General features: G+C 37.4%; 1 protein-coding gene across 2 annotated transcripts in view; it reads left to right on the forward strand.

Annotated features, from left to right (window-relative positions):
- LOC144358049 (popeye domain-containing protein 1-like) overlaps positions 1–25,194 on the forward strand; it is a 110,617-nt gene that overhangs the window by 79,658 nt on the left and 5,765 nt on the right. For both annotated transcript variants that reach the window (XM_085498485.1, XM_085498487.1), the window contains exons 2-3: positions 21,021–21,608; positions 24,047–24,155. In XM_085498485.1, the coding sequence (XP_085354611.1) occupies positions 21,049–21,608; positions 24,047–24,155 (669 nt within the window). In that variant the 5' untranslated portion in view covers positions 21,021–21,048. The remainder of the gene's footprint in view (positions 1–21,020; positions 21,609–24,046; positions 24,156–25,194) is intronic.

A 25,194-nucleotide genomic window follows, 5' to 3' on the forward strand; every position in this document is an offset into this window, starting at 1 on the left:
GGTGTATTTGCACTGTGTTCAATGATTGTTGCTGCTGTTTATGTTCAAAATGGTGTATTTGCACTGTGTTCAATGATTGTTGCTGCTGTTTATGTTCGAAATGGCGTATTTGCACTGTGTTCAATGATTGTTGCTGTTGTTATGTTGAAAATAATATAATAGCGCTGTGTTCAATGATTGTTGCTGCTGTTTATGTTCGAAACGGTGTATTTGCACTGTGTTCAATGATTGTTGCTGCTGTTTATGTTCAAAATGATGTATTTGCACTGTGTTCAATGATTGTTGCTGCTGTTTATGTTCGAAATGGTGTATTTGCATTGTGTTCAATGATTGTTGCTGCTGTTTATGTTCGAAATGGTGTATTTGCACTGTGTTCAATGATTGTTGCTGCTGGTTATGTTCGAAATGGTGTATTTGCACTGTGTTCAATGATTGTTGCTGCTGTTTATGTTCGAAATGGTGTATTTGCACTGTGTTCAATGATTGTTGCTGCTGGTTATGTTCGAAATGGTGTATTTGCACTGTGTTCAATGATTGTTGCTGCTGTTTTTGTTCGAAATGGTGTATTTGCACTGTGTTCAATGATTGTTGCTGCTGTTTATGTTCGAAATGGGGTATTTGCACTGTGTTCAATGATTGTTGCTGCTGGTTATGTTCGAAATGGTGTATTTGCACTGTGTTCAATGATTGTTGCTGTTGGTTATGTTCGAAATGGTGTATTTGCACTGTGTTCAATGATTGTTGCTGCTGGTTATGTTCGAAATGGTGTATTTGCACTGTGTTCAATGATTGTTGCTGCTGTTTATGTTCGAAATGGTGTAGTTGCACTGTGTTCAATGATTGTTGCTGCTGTTTATGTTAGAAATGATGTATTTGCACTGTGTTCAATGATTGTTGCTGTTGTTATGTTGAAAATAATATAATAGCGCTGTGTTCAATGATTGTTGCTGCTGTTTATGTTCGAAACGGTGTATTTGCACTGTGTTCAATGATTGTTGCTGCTGTTTATGTTCAAAATGGTGTATTTGCACTGTGTTCAATGATTGTTGCTGCTGTTTATGTTCGAAATGGCGTATTTGCACTGTGTGCAATGTTTGTTGCTGTTGTTATGTTGAAAATAATATAATAGCGCTGTGTTCAATGATTGTTGCTGCTGTTTATGTTCGAAACGGTGTATTTGCACTGTGTTCAATGATTGTTGCTGCTGTTTATGTTCGAAATGGTGTATTTGCACTGTGTTCAATGATTGTTGCTGCTGTTTATGTTAGAAATGATGTATTTGCACTGTGTTCAATGATTGTTGCTGTTGTTATGTTGAAAATAATATAATAGCGCTGTGTTCAATGATTGTTGCTGCTGTTTATGTTCGAAACGGTGTATTTGCACTGTGTTCAATGATTGTTGCTGCTGTTTATGTTCAAAATGGTGTATTTGCACTGTGTTCAATGATTGTTGCTGCTGTTTATGTTCGAAATGGCGTATTTGCACTGTGTTCAATGATTGTTGCTGTTGTTATGTTGAAAATAATATAATAGCGCTGTGTTCAATGATTGTTGCTGCTGTTTATGTTCGAAACGGTGTATTTGCACTGTGTTCAATGATTGTTGCTGCTGTTTATGTTCAAAATGATGTATTTGCACTGTGTTCAATGATTGTTGCTGCTGTTTATGTTCGAAATGGTGTATTTGCATTGTGTTCAATGATTGTTGCTGCTGTTTATGTTCGAAATGGTGTATTTGCACTGTGTTCAATGATTGTTGCTGCTGGTTATGTTCGAAATGGTGTATTTGCACTGTGTTCAATGATTGTTGCTGCTGTTTATGTTCGAAATGGTGTATTTGCACTGTGTTCAATGATTGTTGCTGCTGGTTATGTTCGAAATGGTGTATTTGCACTGTGTTCAATGATTGTTGCTGCTGTTTTTGTTCGAAATGGTGTATTTGCACTGTGTTCAATGATTGTTGCTGCTGTTTATGTTCGAAATGGTGTATTTGCACTGTGTTCAATGATTGTTGCTGCTGGTTATGTTCGAAATGGTGTATTTGCACTGTGTTGAATGATTGTTGCTGCTGGTTATGTTCGAAATGGTGTATTTGCACTGTGTTGAATGATTGTTGCTGCTGGTTATGTTCGAAATGGTGTATTTGCACTGTGTTCAATGATTGTTGCTGCTGGTTATGTTCTAAATGGTGTATTTGCACTGTGTTCAATGATTGTTGCTGCTGTTTATGTTCGAAATGGGTTATTTGCACTGTGTTCAATGATTGTTGCTGCTGGTTATGTTCGAAATGGTGTATTTGCACTGTGTTCAATGATTGTTGCTGTTGGTTATGTTCGAAATGGTGTATTTGCACTGTGTTCAATGATTGTTGCTGCTGGTTATGTTCGAAATGGTGTATTTGCACTGTGTTCAATGATTGTTGCTGCTGTTTATGTTCGAAATGGTGTAGTTGCACTGTGTTCAATGATTGTTGCTGCTGTTTATGTTCGAAATGGTGTATTTGCACTGTGTTCAATGATTGTTGCTGCTGTTTATGTTCCAAATGGTGTATTTGCACTGTGTTCAATGATTGTTGCTGCTGTTTATGTTCGAAATGGTGTATTTGCACTGTGTTCAATGATTGTTGCTGCTGGTTATGTTCGAAATGGTGTATTTGCACTGTGTTCAATGATTGTTGCTGCTGTTTATGTTCGAAATGGTGTATTTGCACTGTGTTCAATGATTGTTGCTGCTGGTTATGTTCGAAATGGTGTATTTGCACTGTGTTCAATGATTGTTGCTGCTGTTTATGTTCGAAATGGTGTATTTGCACTGTGTTCAATGATTGTTGCTGCTGGTTATGTTCGAAATGGTGTATTTGCACTGTGTTCAATGATTGTTGCTGCTGTTTATGTTCGAAATGGTGTAGTTGCACTGTGTTCAATGATTGTTGCTGCTGTTTATGTTCGAAATGGTGTATTTGCACTGTGTTCAATGATTGTTGCTGCTGTTTATGTTCGAAATGGTGTATTTGCACTGTGTTCAATGATTGTTGCTGCTGTTTATGTTCGAAATGGTGTATTTGCTGCACTGTGTTCAATGATTGTTGCTGCTGGTTATGTTCGAAATGGTGTATTTGCACTGTGTTCAATGATTGTTGCTGCTGTTTATGTTCGAAATGGTGTATTTGCACTGTGTTCAATGATTGTTGCTGCTGGTTATGTTCGAAATGGTGTATTTGCACTGTGTTCAATGATTGTTGCTGCTGTTTATGTTCGAAATGGTGTATTTGCACTGTGTTCAATGATTGTTGCTGCTGTTTATGTTCGAAATGGTGTATTTGCACTGTGTTCAATGATTGTTGCTGCTGTTTATGTTCGAAATGGTGTATTTGCACTGTGTTCAATGATTGTTGCTGCTGTTTATGTTCGAAATGGTATATTTGCACTGTGTTCAATGATTGTTGCTGCTGTTTATGTTCGAAATGGTGTATTTGCACTGTGTTCAATGATTGTTGCTGCTGTTTATGTTCGAAATGGTGTATTTGCTGCACTGTGTTCAATGATTGTTGCTGCTGGTTATGTTCGAAATGGTGTATTTGCACTGTGTTCAACGATTGTTGCTGCTGTTTATGTTCGAAATGGTGTATTTGCACTGTGTTCAATGATTGTTGCTGCTGGTTATGTTCGAAATGGTGTATTTGCACTGTGTTCAATGATTGTTGCTGCTGTTTATGTTCGAAATGGTGTATTTGCACTGTGTTCAATGATTGTTGCTGCTGGTTATGTTCGAAATGGTGTATTTGCACTGTGTTCAATGATTGTTGCTGCTGTTTTTGTTCGAAATGGTGTATTTGCACTGTGTTCAATGATTGTTGCTGCTGTTTATGTTCGAAATGGTGTATTTGCACTGTGTTCAATGATTGTTGCTGCTGGTTATGTTCGAAATGGTGTATTTGCACTGTGTTGAATGATTGTTGCTGCTGGTTATGTTCGAAATGGTGTATTTGCACTGTGTTCAATGATTGTTGCTGCTGGTTATGTTCGAAATGGTGTATTTGCACTGTGTTCAATGATTGTTGCTGCTGGTTATGTTCTAAATGGTGTATTTGCACTGTGTTCAATGATTGTTGCTGCTGTTTATGTTCGAAATGGGGTATTTGCACTGTGTTCAATGATTGTTGCTGCTGGTTATGTTCGAAATGGTGTATTTGCACTGTGTTCAATGATTGTTGCTGTTGGTTATGTTCGAAATGGTGTATTTGCACTGTGTTCAATGATTGTTGCTGCTGGTTATGTTCGAAATGGTGTATTTGCACTGTGTTCAATGATTGTTGCTGCTGTTTATGTTCGAAATGGTGTAGTTGCACTGTGTTCAATGATTGTTGCTGCTGTTTATGTTCGAAATGGTGTATTTGCACTGTGTTCAATGATTGTTGCTGCTGTTTATGTTCCAAATGGTGTATTTGCACTGTGTTCAATGATTGTTGCTGCTGTTTATGTTCGAAATGGTGTATTTGCACTGTGTTCAATGATTGTTGCTGCTGGTTATGTTCGAAATGGTGTATTTGCACTGTGTTCAATGATTGTTGCTGCTGTTTATGTTCGAAATGGTGTATTTGCACTGTGTTCAATGATTGTTGCTGCTGGTTATGTTCGAAATGGTGTATTTGCACTGTGTTCAATGATTGTTGCTGCTGTTTATGTTCGAAATGGTGTATTTGCACTGTGTTCAATGATTGTTGCTGCTGGTTATGTTCGAAATGGTGTATTTGCACTGTGTTCAATGATTGTTGCTGCTGTTTATGTTCGAAATGGTGTAGTTGCACTGTGTTCAATGATTGTTGCTGCTGTTTATGTTCGAAATGGTGTATTTGCACTGTGTTCAATGATTGTTGCTGCTGTTTATGTTCGAAATGGTGTATTTGCACTGTGTTCAATGATTGTTGCTGCTGTTTATGTTCGAAATGGTGTATTTGCTGCACTGTGTTCAATGATTGTTGCTGCTGGTTATGTTCGAAATGGTGTATTTGCACTGTGTTCAATGATTGTTGCTGCTGTTTATGTTCGAAATGGTGTATTTGCACTGTGTTCAATGATTGTTGCTGCTGGTTATGTTCGAAATGGTGTATTTGCACTGTGTTCAATGATTGTTGCTGCTGTTTATGTTCGAAATGGTGTATTTGCACTGTGTTCAATGATTGTTGCTGCTGTTTATGTTCGAAATGGTGTATTTGCACTGTGTTCAATGATTGTTGCTGCTGTTTATGTTCGAAATGGTGTATTTGCACTGTGTTCAATGATTGTTGCTGCTGTTTATGTTCGAAATGGTGTATTTGCACTGTGTTCAATGATTGTTGCTGCTGTTTATGTTCGAAATGGTGTATTTGCACTGTGTTCAATGATTGTTGCTGCTGTTTATGTTCGAAATGGTGTATTTGCTGCACTGTGTTCAATGATTGTTGCTGCTGGTTATGTTCGAAATGGTGTATTTGCACTGTGTTCAACGATTGTTGCTGCTGTTTATGTTCGAAATGGTGTATTTGCACTGTGTTCAATGATTGTTGCTGCTGTTTATGTTCGAAATGGTGTATTTGCTGCACTGTGTTCAATGATTGTTGCTGCTGGTTATGTTCGAAATGGTGTATTTTCACTGTGTTCAACGATTGATACTGCTGTTTATGTTCGAAATGGTGTATTTGCACTGTGTTCAATGATTGTTGCTGCTGTTTATGTTCGAAATGGTGTATTTGCACTGTGTTCAATGATTGTTGCTGCTGTTTATGTTCGAAATGGTGTATTTGCACTGTGTTCAATGATTGTTGCTGCTGGTTATGTTCGAAATGGTGTATTTGCACTGTGTTCAATGATTGTTGCTGCTGTTTATGTTCGAAATGGTGTAGTTGCACTGTGTTCAATGATTGTTGCTGCTGTTTATGTTCGAAATGGTGTATTTGCACTGTGTTCAATGATTGTTGCTGCTGTTTATGTTCGAAATGGTGTATTTGCACTGTGTTCAATGATTGTTGCTGCTGTTTATGTTCGAAATGGTGTATTTGCTGCACTGTGTTCAATGATTGTTGCTGCTGGTTATGTTCGAAATGGTGTATTTGCACTGTGTTCAATGATTGTTGCTGCTGTTTATGTTCGAAATGGTGTATTTGCACTGTGTTCAATGATTGTTGCTGCTGGTTATGTTCGAAATGGTGTATTTGCACTGTGTTCAATGATTGTTGCTGCTGTTTATGTTCGAAATGGTGTATTTGCACTGTGTTCAATGATTGTTGCTGCTGTTTATGTTCGAAATGGTGTATTTGCACTGTGTTCAATGATTGTTGCTGCTGTTTATGTTCGAAATGGTGTATTTGCACTGTGTTCAATGATTGTTGCTGCTGTTTATGTTCGAAATGGTGTATTTGCACTGTGTTCAATGATTGTTGCTGCTGTTTATGTTCGAAATGGTGTATTTGCACTGTGTTCAATGATTGTTGCTGCTGTTTATGTTCGAAATGGTGTATTTGCTGCACAGTGTTCAATGATTGTTGCTGCTGGTTATGTTCGAAATGGTGTATTTGCACTGTGTTCAACGATTGTTGCTGCTGTTTATGTTCGAAATGGTGTATTTGCACTGTGTTCAATGATTGTTGCTGCTGTTTATGTTCGAAATGGTGTATTTGCTGCACTGTGTTCAACGATTGATGCTGCTGTTTATGTTCGAAATGGTGTATTTGCACTGTGTTCAATGATTGTTGCTGCTGTTTATGTTCGAAATGGTGTATTTGCACTGTGTTCAATGATTGTTGCTGCTGTTTATGTTCGAAATGGTGTATTTGCACTGTGTTCAATGATTGTTGCTGCTGTTTATGTTCGAAATGGTGTATTTGCACTGTGTTCAATGATTGTTGCTGCTGTTTATGTTCGAAATGGTGTATTTGCACTGTGTTCAATGATTGTTGCTGCTGTTTATGTTCGAAATGGTGTATTTGCACTGTGCTCAATGATTGATGCTACTGGTTATGTTCGAAATGGTGTATTTCCACTGTGTTCAATGATTGTTGCTGCTGGTTATGTTCGAAATTGTGTACTTCCACTGTGTTCAATGATTGTTGCTGCTGGTTATGTTCGAAATGGTGTATTTGCACTGTGTTCAATGATTGTTGCTGCTGTTTATGTTCGAAATGGTGTATTTGCACTGTGTTCAATGATTGTTGCTGCTGTTTATGTTCGAAATGGTGTATTTGCACTGTGTTCAATGATTGTTGCTGCTGGTTATGTTCGAAATGGTGTATTTGCACTGTGTTCAATGATTGTTGCTGCTGTTTATGTTCGAAATGGTGTATTTGCACTGTGTTCAATGATTGTTGCTGCTGTTTATGTTCGAAATGGTGTATTTGCACTGTGTTCAAAGATTGTTGCTGCTGTTTATGTTCGAAATGGTGTATTTGCACTGTGTTCAATGATTGTTGCTGCTGGTTATGTTCGAAATGGTGTATTTGCACTGTGTTCAATGATTGTTGCTGCTGGTTATGTTCGAAATGGTGTATTTGCACTGTGTTCAATGATTGTTGCTGCTGTTTATGTTCGAAATGGTGTATTTGCACTGTGTTCAATGATTGTTGCTGCTGTTTATGTTCGAAATGGTGTACTTCCACTGTGTTCAATGATTGTTGCTGCTGGTTATGTTCGAAATGGTGTATTTGCACTGTGTTCAATGATTGTTGCTGCTGTTTATGTTCGAAATGGTGTATTTGCACTGTGTTCAATGATTGTTGCTGCTGTTTATGTTCGAAATGGTGTATTTGCACTGTGTTCAATGATTGTTGCTGCTGTTTATGTTCGAAATGGTGTATTTGCACTGTGTTCAATGATTGTTGCTGCTGTTTATGTTCGAAATGGTGTATTTGCACTGTGTTCAATGATTGTTGCTGCTGTTTATGTTCGAAATGGTGTATTTGCACTGTGTTCAATGATTGTTGCTGCTGTTTATGTTCGAAATGGTGTATTTGCACTGTGTTCAATGATTGTTGCTGCTGGTTATGTTCGAAATGGTGTATTTGCACTGTGTTCAATGATTGTTGCTGCTGTTTATGTTCGAAATGGTGTATTTGCACTGTGTTCAATGATTGTTGCTGCTGTTTATGTTCGAAATGGTGTATTTGCACTGTGTTCAATGATTGTTGCTGCTGTTTATGTTCGAAATGGCGTATTTGCACTGTGTTCAATGATTGTTGCTGCTGGTTATGTTCGAAATGGTGTATTTGCACTGTGTTCAATGATTGTTGCTGCTTGTTATGTCCGAAATGATGTATTTGCACTGTGTTCAATGATTGATGCTGCTGTTATGTTGAAAATAATATAATAGCGCTGTGTTCAATGATTGTTGCTGCTGTTTATGTTCGAAACGGTGTATTTGCACTGTGTTCAATGATTGTTGCTGCTGTTTATGTTCGAAATGGTGTATTTGCACTGTGTTCAATGATTGTTGCTGCTGTTTATGTTAGAAATGATGTATTTGCACTGTGTTCAATGATTGTTGCTGTTGTTATGTTGAAAATAATATAATAGCGCTGTGTTCAATGATTGTTGCTGCTGTTTATGTTCGAAACGGTGTATTTGCACTGTGTTCAATGATTGTTGCTGCTGTTTATGTTCAAAATGGTGTATTTGCACTGTGTTCAATGATTGTTGCTGCTGTTTATGTTCGAAATGGCGTATTTGCACTGTGTTCAATGATTGTTGCTGTTGTTATGTTGAAAATAATATAATAGCGCTGTGTTCAATGATTGTTGCTGCTGTTTATGTTCGAAACGGTGTATTTGCACTGTGTTCAATGATTGTTGCTGCTGTTTATGTTCAAAATGATGTATTTGCACTGTGTTCAATGATTGTTGCTGCTGTTTATGTTCGAAATGGTGTATTTGCATTGTGTTCAATGATTGTTGCTGCTGTTTATGTTCGAAATGGTGTATTTGCACTGTGTTCAATGATTGTTGCTGCTGGTTATGTTCGAAATGGTGTATTTGCACTGTGTTCAATGATTGTTGCTGCTGTTTATGTTCGAAATGGTGTATTTGCACTGTGTTCAATGATTGTTGCTGCTGGTTATGTTCGAAATGGTGTATTTGCACTGTGTTCAATGATTGTTGCTGCTGTTTTTGTTCGAAATGGTGTATTTGCACTGTGTTCAATGATTGTTGCTGCTGTTTATGTTCGAAATGGTGTATTTGCACTGTGTTCAATGATTGTTGCTGCTGGTTATGTTCGAAATGGTGTATTTGCACTGTGTTCAATGATTGTTGCTGCTGTTTATGTTCGAAATGGTGTATTTGCACTGTGTTCAATGATTGTTGCTGCTGTTTATGTTCGAAATGGTGTATTTGCACTGTGCTCAATGATTGATGCTACTGGTTATGTTCGAAATGGTGTATTTCCACTGTGTTCAATGATTGTTGCTGCTGGTTATGTTCGAAATTGTGTACTTCCACTGTGTTCAATGATTGTTGCTGCTGGTTATGTTCGAAATGGTGTATTTGCACTGTGTTCAATGATTGTTGCTGCTGTTTATGTTCGAAATGGTGTATTTGCACTGTGTTCAATGATTGTTGCTGCTGTTTATGTTCGAAATGGTGTATTTGCACTGTGTTCAATGATTGTTGCTGCTGTTTATGTTCGAAATGGTGTATTTGCACTGTGTTCAATGATTGTTGCTGCTGTTTATGTTCGAAATGGTGTATTTGCACTGTGTTCAATGATTGTTGCTGCTGTTTATGTTCGAAATGGTGTATTTGCACTGTGTTCAAAGATTGTTGCTGCTGTTTATGTTCGAAATGGTGTATTTGCACTGTGTTCAATGATTGTTGCTGCTGGTTATGTTCGAAATGGTGTATTTGCACTGTGTTCAATGATTGTTGCTGCTGGTTATGTTCGAAATGGTGTATTTGCACTGTGTTCAATGATTGTTGCTGCTGTTTATGTTCGAAATGGTGTATTTGCACTGTGTTCAATGATTGTTGCTGCTGTTTATGTTCGAAATGGTGTACTTCCACTGTGTTCAATGATTGTTGCTGCTGGTTATGTTCGAAATGGTGTATTTGCACTGTGTTCAATGATTGTTGCTGCTGTTTATGTTCGAAATGGTGTATTTGCACTGTGTTCAATGATTGTTGCTGCTGTTTATGTTCGAAATGGTGTATTTGCACTGTGTTCAATGATTGTTGCTGCTGTTTATGTTCGAAATGGTGTATTTGCACTGTGTTCAATGATTGTTGCTGCTGTTTATGTTCGAAATGGTGTATTTGCACTGTGTTCAATGATTGTTGCTGCTGTTTATGTTCGAAATGGTGTATTTGCACTGTGTTCAATGATTGTTGCTGCTGTTTATGTTCGAAATGGCGTATTTGCACTGTGTTCAATGATTGTTGCTGCTGGTTATGTTCGAAATGGTGTATTTGCACTGTGTTCAATGATTGTTGCTGCTGGTTATGTCCGAAATGATGTATTTGCACTGTGTTCAATGATTGATGCTGCTGTTATGTTGAAAATAATATAATAGCGCTGTGTTCAATGATTGTTGCTGCTGTTTATGTTCGAAACGGTGTATTTGCACTGTGTTCAATGATTGTTGCTGCTGTTTATGTTCGAAATGGTGTATTTGCACTGTGTTCAATGATTGTTGCTGCTGTTTATGTTAGAAATGATGTATTTGCACTGTGTTCAATGATTGTTGCTGTTGTTATGTTGAAAATAATATAATAGCGCTGTGTTCAATGATTGTTGCTGCTGTTTATGTTCGAAACGGTGTATTTGCACTGTGTTCAATGATTGTTGCTGCTGTTTATGTTCAAAATGGTGTATTTGCACTGTGTTCAATGATTGTTGCTGCTGTTTATGTTCGAAATGGCGTATTTGCACTGTGTTCAATGATTGTTGCTGTTGTTATGTTGAAAATAATATAATAGCGCTGTGTTCAATGATTGTTGCTGCTGTTTATGTTCGAAACGGTGTATTTGCACTGTGTTCAATGATTGTTGCTGCTGTTTATGTTCAAAATGATGTATTTGCACTGTGTTCAATGATTGTTGCTGCTGTTTATGTTCGAAATGGTGTATTTGCATTGTGTTCAATGATTGTTGCTGCTGTTTATGTTCGAAATGGTGTATTTGCACTGTGTTCAATGATTGTTGCTGCTGGTTATGTTCGAAATGGTGTATTTGCACTGTGTTCAATGATTGTTGCTGCTGTTTATGTTCGAAATGGTGTATTTGCACTGTGTTCAATGATTGTTGCTGCTGGTTATGTTCGAAATGGTGTATTTGCACTGTGTTCAATGATTGTTGCTGCTGTTTTTGTTCGAAATGGTGTATTTGCACTGTGTTCAATGATTGTTGCTGCTGTTATGTTCGAAATGGTGTATTTGCACTGTGTTCAATGATTGTTGCTGCTGGTTATGTTCGAAATGGTGTATTTGCACTGTGTTGAATGATTGTTGCTGCTGGTTATGTTCGAAATGGTGTATTTGCACTGTGTTCAATGATTGTTGCTGCTGGTTATGTTCGAAATGGTGTATTTGCACTGTGTTCAATGATTGTTGCTGCTGGTTATGTTCTAAATGGTGTATTTGCACTGTGTTCAATGATTGTTGCTGCTGTTTATGTTCGAAATGGGGTATTTGCACTGTGTTCAATGATTGTTGCTGCTGGTTATGTTCGAAATGGTGTATTTGCACTGTGTTCAATGATTGTTGCTGTTGGTTATGTTCGAAATGGTGTATTTGCACTGTGTTCAATGATTGTTGCTGCTGTTTATGTTCGAAATGGTGTATTTGCACTGTGTTCAATGATTGTTGCTGCTGTTTATGTTCGAAATGGTGTATTTGCACTGTGTTCAATGATTGTTGCTGCTGTTTATGTTCGAAATGGTGTATTTGCACTGTGTTCAATGATTGTTGCTGCTGTTTATGTTCGAAATGGTGTATTTGCACTGTGTTCAATGATTGTTGCTGCTGTTTATGTTCGAAATGGTGTATTTGCACTGTGTTCAATGATTGTTACTGCTGTTTATGTTCGAAATGGTGTATTTGCACTGTGTTCAATGATTGTTGCTGCTGTTTATGTTCGAAATGGTGTATTTGCACTGTGTTCATTGATTGTTGCTGCTGTTTATGTTCGAAATGGTGTATTTGCACTGTGTTCATTGATTGTTGCTGCTGTTTATGTTCGAAATGGTGTATTTGCACTGTGTTCAATGATTGTTGCTGCTGTTTATGTTCGAAATGGTGTATTTGCACTGCGTTCAATGATTGTTGCTGCTGTTTATGTTCGAAATGGTGTATTTGCACTGTGTTCAATGATTGTTGCTGCTGGTTATGTTCGAAATGGTGTATTTGCAATGTGTTCAATGATTGTTGCTGCTGTTTATGTTCGAAATGGTGTATTTGCACTGTGTTCAATGATTGTTGCTGCTGTTTATGTTCGAAATGGTGTATTCGCACTGTGTTCAATGATTGTTGCTGCTGTTTATGTTCGAAATGGTGTATTTGCACTGTGTTCAATGATTGTTGCTGCTGTTTATGTTCGAAATGGTGTATTTGCACTGTGTTCAATGATTGATGCTGCTGGTTATGTTCGAAATGGTGTATTTCCACTGTGTTCAATGATTGTTGCTGCTGGTTATGTTCGAAATGGTGTACTTCCACTGTGTTCAATGATTGTTGCTGCTGGTTATGTTCGAAATGGTGTACTTCCACTGTGTTCAATGATTGTTGCTGCTGCTTATGTTCGAAATGGTGTATTTGCACTGTGTTCAATGATTGTTGCTGCTGTTTATGTTCGAAATGGTGTATTTGCACTGTGTTCAATGATTGTTGCTGCTGTTTATGTTCGAAATGGTATATTTGCACTGTGTTCAATGATTGTTGCTGCTGTTTATGTTCGAAATGGTGTATTTGCACTGTGTTCAATGATTGTTGCTGCTGGTTATGTTCGAAATGGTGTATTTGCACTGTGTTCAATGATTGTTGCTGCTGTTTATGTTCGAAATGGTGTATTTGCACTGTGTTCAATGATTGTTGCTGCTGTTTATGTTCGAAATGGTGTATTTGCACTGTGTTCAATGATTGTTGCTGCTGTTTATGTTCGAAATGGTGTATTTGCACTGTGTTCAATGATTGTTGCTGCTGTTTATGTTCGAAATGGTGTATTTGCACTGTGTTCAATGATTGTTGCTGCTGTTTATGTTCGAAATGGTGTATTTGCACTGCGTTCAATGATTGTTGCTGCTGGTTATGTTCGAAATGGTGTATTTGCACTGTATTCAATGATTGTTGCTGCTGGTTATGTTCGAAATGGTGTATTTGCACTGTGTTCAATGATTGTTGCTGCTGGTTATGTTCGAAATGGTGTATTTGCACTGTGTTCAATGATTGTTGCTGCTGTTTATGTTCGAAATAGTGTATTTACACTGTGTTCAATGATTGTTGCTGCTGTTTATGTTCGAAATGGTGTATTCGCACTGTGTTCAATGATTGTTGCTGCTGTTTATGTTCGAAATGGTGTATTTGCACTGTGTTCAATGATTGTTGCTGCTGTTTATGTTCGAAATGGTGTATTTGCACTGTGCTCAATGATTGATGCTGCTGGTTATGTTCGAAATGGTGTATTTCCACTGTGTTCAATGATTGTTGCTGCTGGTTATGTTCGAAATGGTGTACTTCCACTGTGTTCAATGATTGTTGCTGCTGGTTATGTTCGAAATGGTGTATTTGCACTGTGTTCAATGATTGTTGCTGCTGTTTATGTTCGAAATGGTGTATTTGCACTGTGTTCAATGATTGTTGCTGCTGTTTATGTTCGAAATGGTGTATTTGCACTGTGTTCAATGATTGTTGCTGCTGTTTATGTTCGAAATGGTGTATTTGCACTGTGTTCAATGATTGTTGCTGCTGTTTATGTTCGAAATGGTGTATTTGCACTGTGTTCAATGATTGTTGCTGCTGTTTATGTTCGAAATGGTGTATTTGCACTGTGTTCAATGATTGTTGCTGCTGTTTATGTTCGAAATGGTGTATTTGCACTGTGTTCAATGATTGTTGCTGCTGTTTATGTTCGAAATGGTGTATTTGCACTGTGTTCAATGATTGTTGCTGCTGGTTATGTTCGAAATGATGTATTTGCACTGTGTTCAATGATTGTTGCTGCTGTTTATGTTCGAAATGGTGTATTTGCACTGTGTTCAATGATTGTTGCTGCTGTTTATGTTCGAAATGGTGTATTTGCACTGTGTTCAATGATTGTTGCTGCTGTTTATGTTCGAAATGGCGTATTTGCACTGTGTTCAATGATTGTTGCTGCTGGTTATGTCCGAAATGATGTATTTGCACTGTGTTCAATGATTGATGCTGCTGTTTATGTTCGAAAAGGTGTATTTGCACTGTGTGCAATGTTTGTTGCTGTTGTTATGTTGAAAATAATATAATAGCGCTGTGTTCAATGATTGTTGCTGCTGTTTATGTTCGAAACGGTGTATTTGCACTGTGTTCAATGATTGTTGCTGCTGTTTATGTTCGAAATGGTGTATTTGCACTGTGTTCAATGATTGTTGCTGCTGTTTATGTTAGAAATGATGTATTTGCACTGTGTTCAATGATTGTTGCTGTTGTTATGTTGAAAATAATATAATAACGCTGTGTTCAATGATTGTTGCTGCTGTTTATGTTCGAAACGGTGTATTTGCACTGTGTTCAATGATTGTTGCTGCTGTTTATGTTCAAAATGGTGTATTTGCACTGTGTTCAATGATTGTTGCTGCTGTTTATGTTCGAAATGGCGTATTTGCACTGTGTTCAATGATTGTTGCTGTTGTTATGTTGAAAATAATATAATAGCGCTGTGTTCAATGATTGTTGCTGCTGTTTATGTTCGAAACGGTGTATTTGCACTGTGTTCAATGATTGTTGCTGCTGTTTATGTTCAAAATGATGTATTTGCACTGTGTTCAATGATTGTTGCTGCTGTTTATGTTCGAAATGGTGTATTTGCATTGTGTTCAATGATTGTTGCTGCTGTTTATGTTCGAAATGGTGTATTTGCACTGTGTTCAATGATTGTTGCTGCTGGTTATGTTCGAAATGGTGTATTTGCACTGTGTTCAATGATTGTTGCTGCTGTTTATGTTCGAAATGGTGTATTTGCACTGTGTTCAATGATTGTTGCTGCTGGTTATGTTCGAAATGGTGTATTTGCACTGTGTTCAATGATTGTTGCTGTTGTTTTTGTTCGAAATGGTGTATTTGCACTGTGTTCAATGATTGTTGCTGCTGTTTATGTTCGAAATGGTGTATTTGCACTGTGTTCAATGATTGTTGCTGCTGGTTATGTTCGAAATGGTGTATTTGCACTGTGTTGAATGATTGTTGCTGCTGGTTATGTTCGAAATGGTGTATTTGCACTGTGTTCAATGATTGTTGCTGCTGGTTATGTTCGAAATGGTGTATTTGCACTGTGTTCAATGATTGTTGCTGCTGGTTATGTTCTAAATGGTGTATTTGCACTGTGTTCAATGATTGTTGCTGCTGTTTATGTTCGAAATGGGGTATTTGCACTGTGTTCAATGATTGTTGCTGCTGGTTATGTTCGAAATGGTGTATTTGCACTGTGTTCAATGATTGTTGCTGTTGGTTATGTTCGAAATGGTGTATTTGCACTGTGTTCAATGATTGTTGCTGCTGGTTATGTTCGAAATGGTGTATTTGCACTGTGTTCAATGATTGTTGCTGCTGTTTATGTTCGAAATGGTGTAGTTGCACTGTGTTCAATGATTGTTGCTGCTGTTTATGTTCGAAATGGTGTATTTGCACTGTGTTCAATGATTGTTGCTGCTGTTTATGTTCCAAATGGTGTATTTGCACTGTGTTCAATGATTGTTGCTGCTGTTTATGTTCGAAATGGTGTATTTGCACTGTGTTCAATGATTGTTGCTGCTGGTTATGTTCGAAATGGTGTATTTGCACTGTGTTCAATGATTGTTGCTGCTGTTTATGTTCGAAATGGTGTATTTGCACTGTGTTCAATGATTGTTGCTGCTGGTTATGTTCGAAATTGTGTATTTGCACTGTGTTCAATGATTGTTGCTGCTGTTTATGTTCGAAATGGTGTATTTGCACTGTGTTCAATGATTGTTGCTGCTGGTTATGTTCGAAATGGTGTATTTGCACTGTGTTCAATGATTGTTGCTGCTGTTTATGTTCGAAATGGTGTAGTTGCACTGTGTTCAATGATTGTTGCTGCTGTTTATGTTCGAAATGGTGTATTTGCACTGTGTTCAATGATTGTTGCTGCTGTTTATGTTCGAAATGGTGTATTTGCACTGTGTTCAATGATTGTTGCTGCTGTTTATGTTCGAAATGGTGTATTTGCTGCACTGTGTTCAATGATTGTTGCTGCTGGTTATGTTCGAAATGGTGTATTTGCACTGTGTTCAATGATTGTTGCTGCTGTTTATGTTCGAAATGGTGTATTTGCACTGTGTTCAATGATTGTTGCTGCTGGTTATGTTCGAAATGGTGTATTTGCACTGTGTTCAATGATTGTTGCTGCTGTTTATGTTCGAAATGGTGTATTTGCACTGTGTTCAATGATTGTTGCTGCTGTTTATGTTCGAAATGGTGTATTTGCACTGTGTTCAATGATTGTTGCTGCTGTTTATGTTCGAAATGGTGTATTTGCACTGTGTTCAATGATTGTTGCTGCTGTTTATGTTCGAAATGGTGTATTTGCACTGTGTTCAATGATTGTTGCTGCTGTTTATGTTCGAAATGGTGTATTTGCACTGTGTTCAATGATTGTTGCTGCTGTTTATGTTCGAAATGGTGTATTTGCTGCACTGTGTTCAATGATTGTTGCTGCTGGTTATGTTCGAAATGGTGTATTTGCACTGTGTTCAACGATTGTTGCTGCTGTTTATGTTCGAAATGGTGTATTTGCACTGTGTTCAATGATTGTTGCTGCTGTTTATGTTCGAAATGGTGTATTTGCTGCACTGTGTTCAATGATTGTTGCTGCTGGTTATGTTCGAAATGGTGTATTTTCACTGTGTTCAACGATTGATGCTGCTGTTTATGTTCGAAATGGTGTATTTGCACTGTGTTCAATGATTGTTGCTGCTGTTTATGTTCGAAATGGTGTATTTGCACTGTGTTCAATGATTGTTGCTGCTGTTTATGTTCGAAATGGTGTATTTGCACTGTGTTCAATGATTGTTGCTGCTGGTTATGTTCGAAATGGTGTATTTGCACTGTGTTCAATGATTGTTGCTGCTGTTTATGTTCGAAATGGTGTAGTTGCACTGTGTTCAATGATTGTTGCTGCTGTTTATGTTCGAAATGGTGTATTTGCACTGTGTTCAATGATTGTTGCTGCTGTTTATGTTCGAAATGGTGTATTTGCACTGTGTTCAATGATTGTTGCTGCTGTTTATGTTCGAAATGGTGTATTTGCTGCACTGTGTTCAATGATTGTTGCTGCTGGTTATGTTCGAAATGGTGTATTTGCACTGTGTTCAATGATTGTTGCTGCTGTTTATGTTCGAAATGGTGTATTTGCACTGTGTTCAATGATTGTTGCTGCTGTTTATGTTCGAAATGGTGTATTTGCACTGTGTTCAATGATTGTTGCTGCTGTTTATGTTCGAAATGGTGTATTTGCACTGTGTTCAATGATTGTTGCTGCTGTTTATGTTCGAAATGGTGTATTTGCACTGTGTTCAATGATTGTTGCTGCTGTTTATGTTCGAAATGGTGTATTTGCACTGTGTTCAATGATTGTTGCTGCTGTTTATGTTCGAAATGGTGTATTTGCTGCACTGTGTTCAATGATTGTTGCTGCTGGTTATGTTCGAAATGGTGTATTTGCACTGTGTTCAACGATTGTTGCTGCTGTTTATGTTCGAAATGGTGTATTTGCACTGTGTTCAATGATTGTTGCTGCTGTTTATGTTCGAAATGGTGTATTTGCTGCACTGTGTTCAATGATTGTTGCTGCTGGTTATGTTCGAAATGGTGTATTTTCACTGTGTTCAACGATTGATGCTGCTGTTTATGTTCGAAATGGTGTATTTGCACTGTGTTCAATGATTGTTGCTGCTGTTTATGTTCGAAATGGTGTATTTGCACTGTGTTCAATGATTGTTGCTGCTGTTTATGTTCGAAATGGTGTATTTGCACTGTGTTCAATGATTGTTGCTGCTGGTTATGTTCGAAATGGTGTATTTGCACTGTGTTCAATGATTGTTGCTGCTGTTTATGTTCGAAATGGTGTAGTTGCACTGTGTTCAATGATTGTTGCTGCTGTTTATGTTCGAAATGGTGTATTTGCACTGTGTTCAATGATTGTTGCTGCTGTTTATGTTCGAAATGGTGTATTTGCACTGTGTTCAATGATTGTTGCTGCTGTTTATGTTCGAAATGGTGTATTTGCTGCACTGTGTTCAATGATTGTTGCTGCTGGTTATGTTCGAAATGGTGTATTTGCACTGTGTTCAATGATTGTTGCTGCTGTTTATGTTCGAAATGGTGTATTTGCACTGTGTTCAATGATTGTTGCTGCTGGTTATGTTCGAAATGGTGTATTTGCACTGTGTTCAATGATTGTTGCTGCTGTTTATGTTCGAAATGGTGTATTTGCACTGTGTTCAATGATTGTTGCTGCTGTTTATGTTCGAAATGGTGTATTTGCACTGTGTTCAATGATTGTTGCTGCTGTTTATGTTCGAAATGGTGTATTTGCACTGTGTTCAATGATTGTTGCTGCTGTTTATGTTCGAAATGGTGTATTTGCACTGTGTTCAATGATTGTTGCTGCTGTTTATGTTCGAAATGGTGTATTTGCACTGTGTTCAATGATTGTTGCTGCTGTTTATGTTCGAAATGGTGTATTTGCTGCACTGTGTTCAATGATTGTTGCTGCTGGTTATGTTCGAAATGGTGTATTTGCACTGTGTTCAACGATTGTTGCTGCTGTTTATGTTCGAAATGGTGTATTTGCACTGTGTTCAATGATTGTTGCTGCTGTTTATGTTCGAAATGGTGTATTTGCTGCACTGTGTTCAATGATTGTTGCTGCTGGTTATGTTCGAAATGGTGTATTTTCACTGTGTTCAACGATTGATGCTGCTGTTTATGTTCGAAATGGTGTATTTGCACTGTGTTCAATGATTGTTGCTGCTGTTTATGTTCGAAATGGTGTATTTGCACTGTGTTCAATGATTGTTGCTGCTGTTTATGTTCGAAATGGTGTATTTGCACTGTGTTCAATGATTGTTGCTGCTGGTTATGTTCGAAATGGTGTATTTGCACTGTGTTCAATGATTGTTGCTGCTGTTTATGTTCGAAATGGTGTATTTGCACTGTGTTCAATGATTGTTGCTGCTGGTTATGTTCGAAATGGTGTATTTGCACTGTGTTCAATGATTGTTGCTGCTGGTTATGTTCGAAATGGTGTATTTGCACTGTGTTCATTGATTGTTGCTGCTGTTTATGTTTGAAATGGTGTATTTGCTCTGTGTTCAATGATTCTTGCTGCTGGTTATGTTCGAAATGGTGTATTTGCACTGTGTTCAATGATTGTTGCTGCTGGTTATGTTAAAAATAATGTAATTGGACTGTGTTCAATGATTACGGGTGTCAGTTATGTTCAAATAATATAATAGCGCTGTGTGCAATGATTGCTGTTGTGAGTAGAATTTTACTATGTTCAGTGATTGTTACTATTAATTATTCAGGTAACTTTGGAATTCAACGCAATCATATTTGCATTAGAATATACCGATGACATTGTTATATGCTCTGATTAAGTTGGTAATTTACAAGCGTTGACACAAATTCTTGTTATTCTGTTAATACGCACTCGAAAGAAAACGGTCAACTTTCCGCTCTTTACTCGCCTTAAGCTATTTGACAAAATACTGATTCACGTTTCTGAAATGTTATTTTTTAAGTAATATATTGATATTGGGAAAAGGTGTAAACCGTTACTATTAATGGATCCACCGCCAAATTGTACCAGTGAAGCAGTGATTGATGAGTGTGGTAGACTATCCATTTATGTTGTCAACGTTGTCTCAATTTCTGTCTAAAACTTTTCAAACTACCGTTGCATGGACTGCCGTATATGTTCCGAGTAGACAAGATTGAGCGTTCCCACGCGTACGCAATACAGTTAGTCTAAAACGGTGGAGTAACAAGCCTACATTGTGTATATTCAACAAATATTCAGTTGCTGGCGGGAAAATAACATATTTCTTAAATGGTCATCATAAATTTATTGAATCTATGGCGTGCCTCCGTTGTTCATGTTTACCAGTAAACATTGAAGTGGGTGACATAGGGGCATTGTCAGTGTCGTAAGGTTGTGTCAAGTGTAAAGATGTGGAAAGTGAATACCCCTTTTCTGTAATATTCTCTGTCTAGAATACTTACCATGTCAATAAATTAAACATCCACACACCGGTCAATTTTTATATATATTACACTACAGATGCTAGAGTGTTGAGAGAAAATGTGTGTTTTTGTTTGGCAAAATTAGTGTGTAATTTTAAACTTCTAACTGTGTTTGTGTACATTCATGTATAATTTGTATGGTCCGAAAATATTTTTTTTATTTTGTGAACCGGAGGCCTTGTAATACAATAGATCAGTAAACCATTATCATTATTTGATATCTTAACACAAGAAAAATGGTGAATTTCTGTCATGGTTTTAGAGCATGAATCATTTAACGAGTAATGATTATAATAAATCACATTCTCTTGACAATGCAACACTTTACCGTTCTGATTGTACATTGTTGTCTTCCATTGGGAAGGACAATGGAACAATTTACTACGATTTGTGAACATTGTTTTCTTTCATGGGGGGGGGGGCAATGAAACAATTTACTGGGTGAACTTTGTTTTCATTCATTGAATGAATGTAAAACTTCGCTGTGCTAGGTGAACATTTGTTTTTATGTGTCATTTTGTCATTGATCGATTATTTCTGTTGATTTCAGATTACTTGAAAATCTGTGTTATCATTCAATGTCGACAGTTACTGCTATGTCTGCCCTGTCAATTGCAGCGAACTTGTATAAACACGGCTACGTCAGTATTGGTCCAATGACGCCATCGTCACCAGATAATGAACCCGAGAGTGGGGACATTTGTGGTGAATGGTTGAATCCGCAGCATATCCTGTTTCAACTCGGTCATGTCAGCCTAGCTGTGTCACTTCTAATTCCGAAACTATTCCGACAACATGCGCTCGTTCTTCGGATCGGGTTAACCGTTGCCTTCTTGTTTCTACTTATCTGGGCCGCGACAATATCATGTATGCCTGATATATTTGGATGGACATTTGCAATATTTATTATCAATATTGTTCAAATCGGTCGTATCCTGTACGCGTTGTGGCCCGTTGTCGTTCGTAAAGAGGTTGAAGACGTGTATATTACACTGTTCCAGCCGCTGAGGGTGTCCCGTAAAGCATTCAATGAATTAACCGAAACTTGCACTCTCTCAACCCTGAAGAAAGGCGAACTATATGCTGAAGAATTCAAGACAGAGGCAGATAAGAGATTATCAATTCTTCTGGCAGGCAGGTGAGTGCATGTATTTTTTTTAACTACACGTATAATGTAAATAGGCCTTTGCAACACGTTTCTCTCTCTGGGCTCCTGTTTCTGTGGCGTATACAAGATGGCGCAAGGAGATCAAGCGGTGACGTGGTTATTTGAGTATCAAACGATTTGAGTGCACGTGCTTCCTGTGGATTCCAAAATGTATTTACATCCCAATCTTACGAAATTTGACAAGTGTGTATGCACGTATCACAAGACAAGGCTACTGCCTGTACTGCAATCTATTGGGAGAGTAATGTCATCTGGTCTATTTGATCCCGTGTTTAATTTTCAAATGTCCCACAAGAGGAAAAAGATCATTTCTGAAAAATTATTAATTTATTAATGCAGTAAAAATACATAAATCCGACATTTATACAGATTAAATAATTAAATCACAATTGATTGAATAACACATGTATGAATTTTTAATAAGCTTGTTCGCGTTAAAGCGGGAGGGTCGTCACCTGCGCACGCGCGGGAATTGAGTCCCAAGCGATGATAACAACACACCTAAGAACGCAAAGGCTCATGGGTAGACTCAGAGGCCGCGAAGTGCAAGTAAATGCTGGATGGAATACTTGTCCACGTTGAATAACTTCCGCAGCGTGCCAGGTGGAGACCTCATGTTAGATGATATATTTGAAGAAAGTATTTAATGATGAATTATTAGATGACAGTATGAATGTGTATTTAACTTATGACGAAATTGGTATAGCAGTTGGTGCACTGAAAAATGGTGATGCAACTGGTCCAGATGGCTGCCGATTGTTTTTCAATTGTTCGGTTGATTTTCTATTTGGGAAACTTCACCAAAAATGCTGGACACGTAGGATAGTGATTAGTACACTATTCAATAAATATACTTTTGGGTATATTTTTTTTTCTGCCGAGTTTTGAATATTAAAATATGCAAATCTACATTTTTCGGCAGAATTTGAAGAAAAAACAACTGTCAACAAACATGCTGTTCTCTGATTGATCTGGTTGTTATTTTTTTGTGAAACGCTTTGCATTGACTCGCATTTTCAGACAATTATGTTTCCGGTAATATTGGTTTGCTGCTTTATTTGTTCGTTTGTCTGTTAGTTGATAACTCAAAAGTTTATAGGTAGATTCTCATAACATTTCTATTTCTCAAATAACCAAAAAAGCTTATTGACAGAAACCCTGACTTATATATAGTGGTTGTTCTTCAATCAAAATCCGAGCGATTAGATTTTAGGAGCGATCTGGATCTAGATTTCAAGGGCTTCTTCACCATTGTCGGATAGAATTGATTTCTTGAGTGAACACACATATTCAAGACTCAATTCGGTCTTTCTTTTCAGAGGAAATTAAAAGCTTTTGTGAGTAGGATAAGTGCATATAATAGGGAAGATGTAAAAGTGAGGATACGTAATTTGTATATGTGGTGGAGGTTTGCGCCCTCTGGGTGCCCTTTATTTCATTAAGTTGTCCTTCGAGTATCTGCTGATAGCTGGTAGGTGACAAGTTGTATTGTTGTAGATTTTACCAAAGCTTTCGACTCTGTGGATTACTAATGATTTTGCTTTAACGTGCATTGTAGGGAAGATGCTATCAATTAGCAGAATTGAAATTATCCATTATGTTATGCATTAAAATGAAAGGCGGTACCACTGAATAATTTAATCGACAACGTAGTATTTTAACCCTAGTGTTTATTCTCACGTGCCGAGATCTCTAACGCCACTGTACAATATAAAATTCGACGCATTTGTATATTAATGAGATACCATAGAAATGCTATTCAATGTTTACGTGTAATATTAATACAATTACACGTAACATCCAGCATGATAATAACCTGAACAAATGATTCATTACATAACCTTCAATCAGTGCCCGCCCACACACACACCTTCCAAAAAATGCTCATCAACTGAATTTCGAATATGTAACATTAGAGAAAGTCACATAAAACGGAGAGTTATTCCAAAAACCAAAATGGAGAGAGCAAAAAGTGTCTGCCATCGAGTATAGAGTTGCTTTTTGCATTAAAATACTTAATCAAAATCATGAATGTGTGTACTTTGCATTACGTGTGTTATAGATTGTAGAAGTTTATTGAAGGGTGAATCATGATGGAAGAGGATTTCAAAGTGGCCAAGCAGTTAACTAGAAAATATCTATATTTTTCTGCTTTATTTTACATTTTGCTAATTGTTTCTATTATGAACATTGTATTGTGAACGAGTCCTCACTACTTGTGTTAAACTCCGTAATCAGCGTAAAGTAATAACACTTTTTTCGCATATGATGTTGTATAGCAATAATCAATATATTCGCAAAGTATTAGAAATCTCTAAAAAATACTTATAAAAGTGTATTAACAAACTTTAATACGTATAAACATGTTGATAGAATGAATATAATGATTATCTGTTATGTTTTCACAGGGTGTCAGTGGCTTGTGAAGATACCTATTTGCATACCATCACGTGCAATGAATTTCTTGACACCCCTGAATGGGAGTCTTGCAAGACCGGAAGTGGTGATAGATTTCAGGTGCATATATGATTAGTTCTTTGAAATTGTATTTTAATTAATAAAATCAACAATTCTAGTAAACTGTGACAAACTCATAAAACCCGTAGAAACACACAATACAACTAACTTAAATATATACCATGATTCGCTCTTATCACGCGGCGGCCATTGCTGAATGTTGACGCACAGTCCCTTGACTTGCGAGAAATCGGCAGAAGAACTAACCTGAAAATGAAGACACGTACAGCGCTCTAGCTATAGTAAACTAGTAAACAGTGAGTAAATAAATATTGTTTGAGTTAAAAACTAAATTAGAAATACGCTAATATCACTTGAACTACAGTAATCATTTCGCCCAACTTCCCACTTTTAATCGACGCTTATCGCTTAATTTCCGACCGCACTGTATTTTCCGACCGGAAAACGACCGCATTTTTATCGTAATTTGTCTCTCACCGACTCATTGAAAACACCTACCGGTCGCCCAAACACTGGTCACTTGCACAGGAGTGATCGAAATAGTGGTTTTGAGTGATACAGTTTGGAGATACAACGGGTACTAACTAATTTTAAATTCTGAACTACTCTTCAAATCTATACCACATTGTATCGTTCGCGGACGAAACTTCACCTGTGTCCAATATTAAATAACTGACTTTGCGTAATTATTATGAAAGCGATATATTACAATGTTGAAATTTTTAGAGCCGGTACAACATTGTAAACAAATTTGCGTAATTAGAAAAGCAGCGCACTAAGTAAACGACCTCAAAATATAAAAGTTTGCGTACAGCACCGTCAGAACTAATTACAATTTTACAAGATCGACGCTCGGAGCAGGAAAGACAAAGATTGCTAAGGTAACGCGCCTGTTCAGTGCGTGACTTGGGGGGGGGGGTCAAACTTCGGTCAACACACACTTGATGTCAGCATCGCCGCGCAGTAAGTTACGCAATAAAGTTCAATTGCGTCCCGAAATGATGTCGTTGATCACTCAGTCTTTTGCAAAATATTATAACTAGTTTCAAAGCTTTTTGTGCAGCAGGCAATATAATCT

The sequence above is a fragment of the Saccoglossus kowalevskii genome, chromosome 4 (genome assembly GCF_978046115.1).
Source record: "Saccoglossus kowalevskii chromosome 4, keSacKowa6.1, whole genome shotgun sequence".
Taxonomy (NCBI): domain Eukaryota; kingdom Metazoa; phylum Hemichordata; class Enteropneusta; family Harrimaniidae; genus Saccoglossus; species Saccoglossus kowalevskii.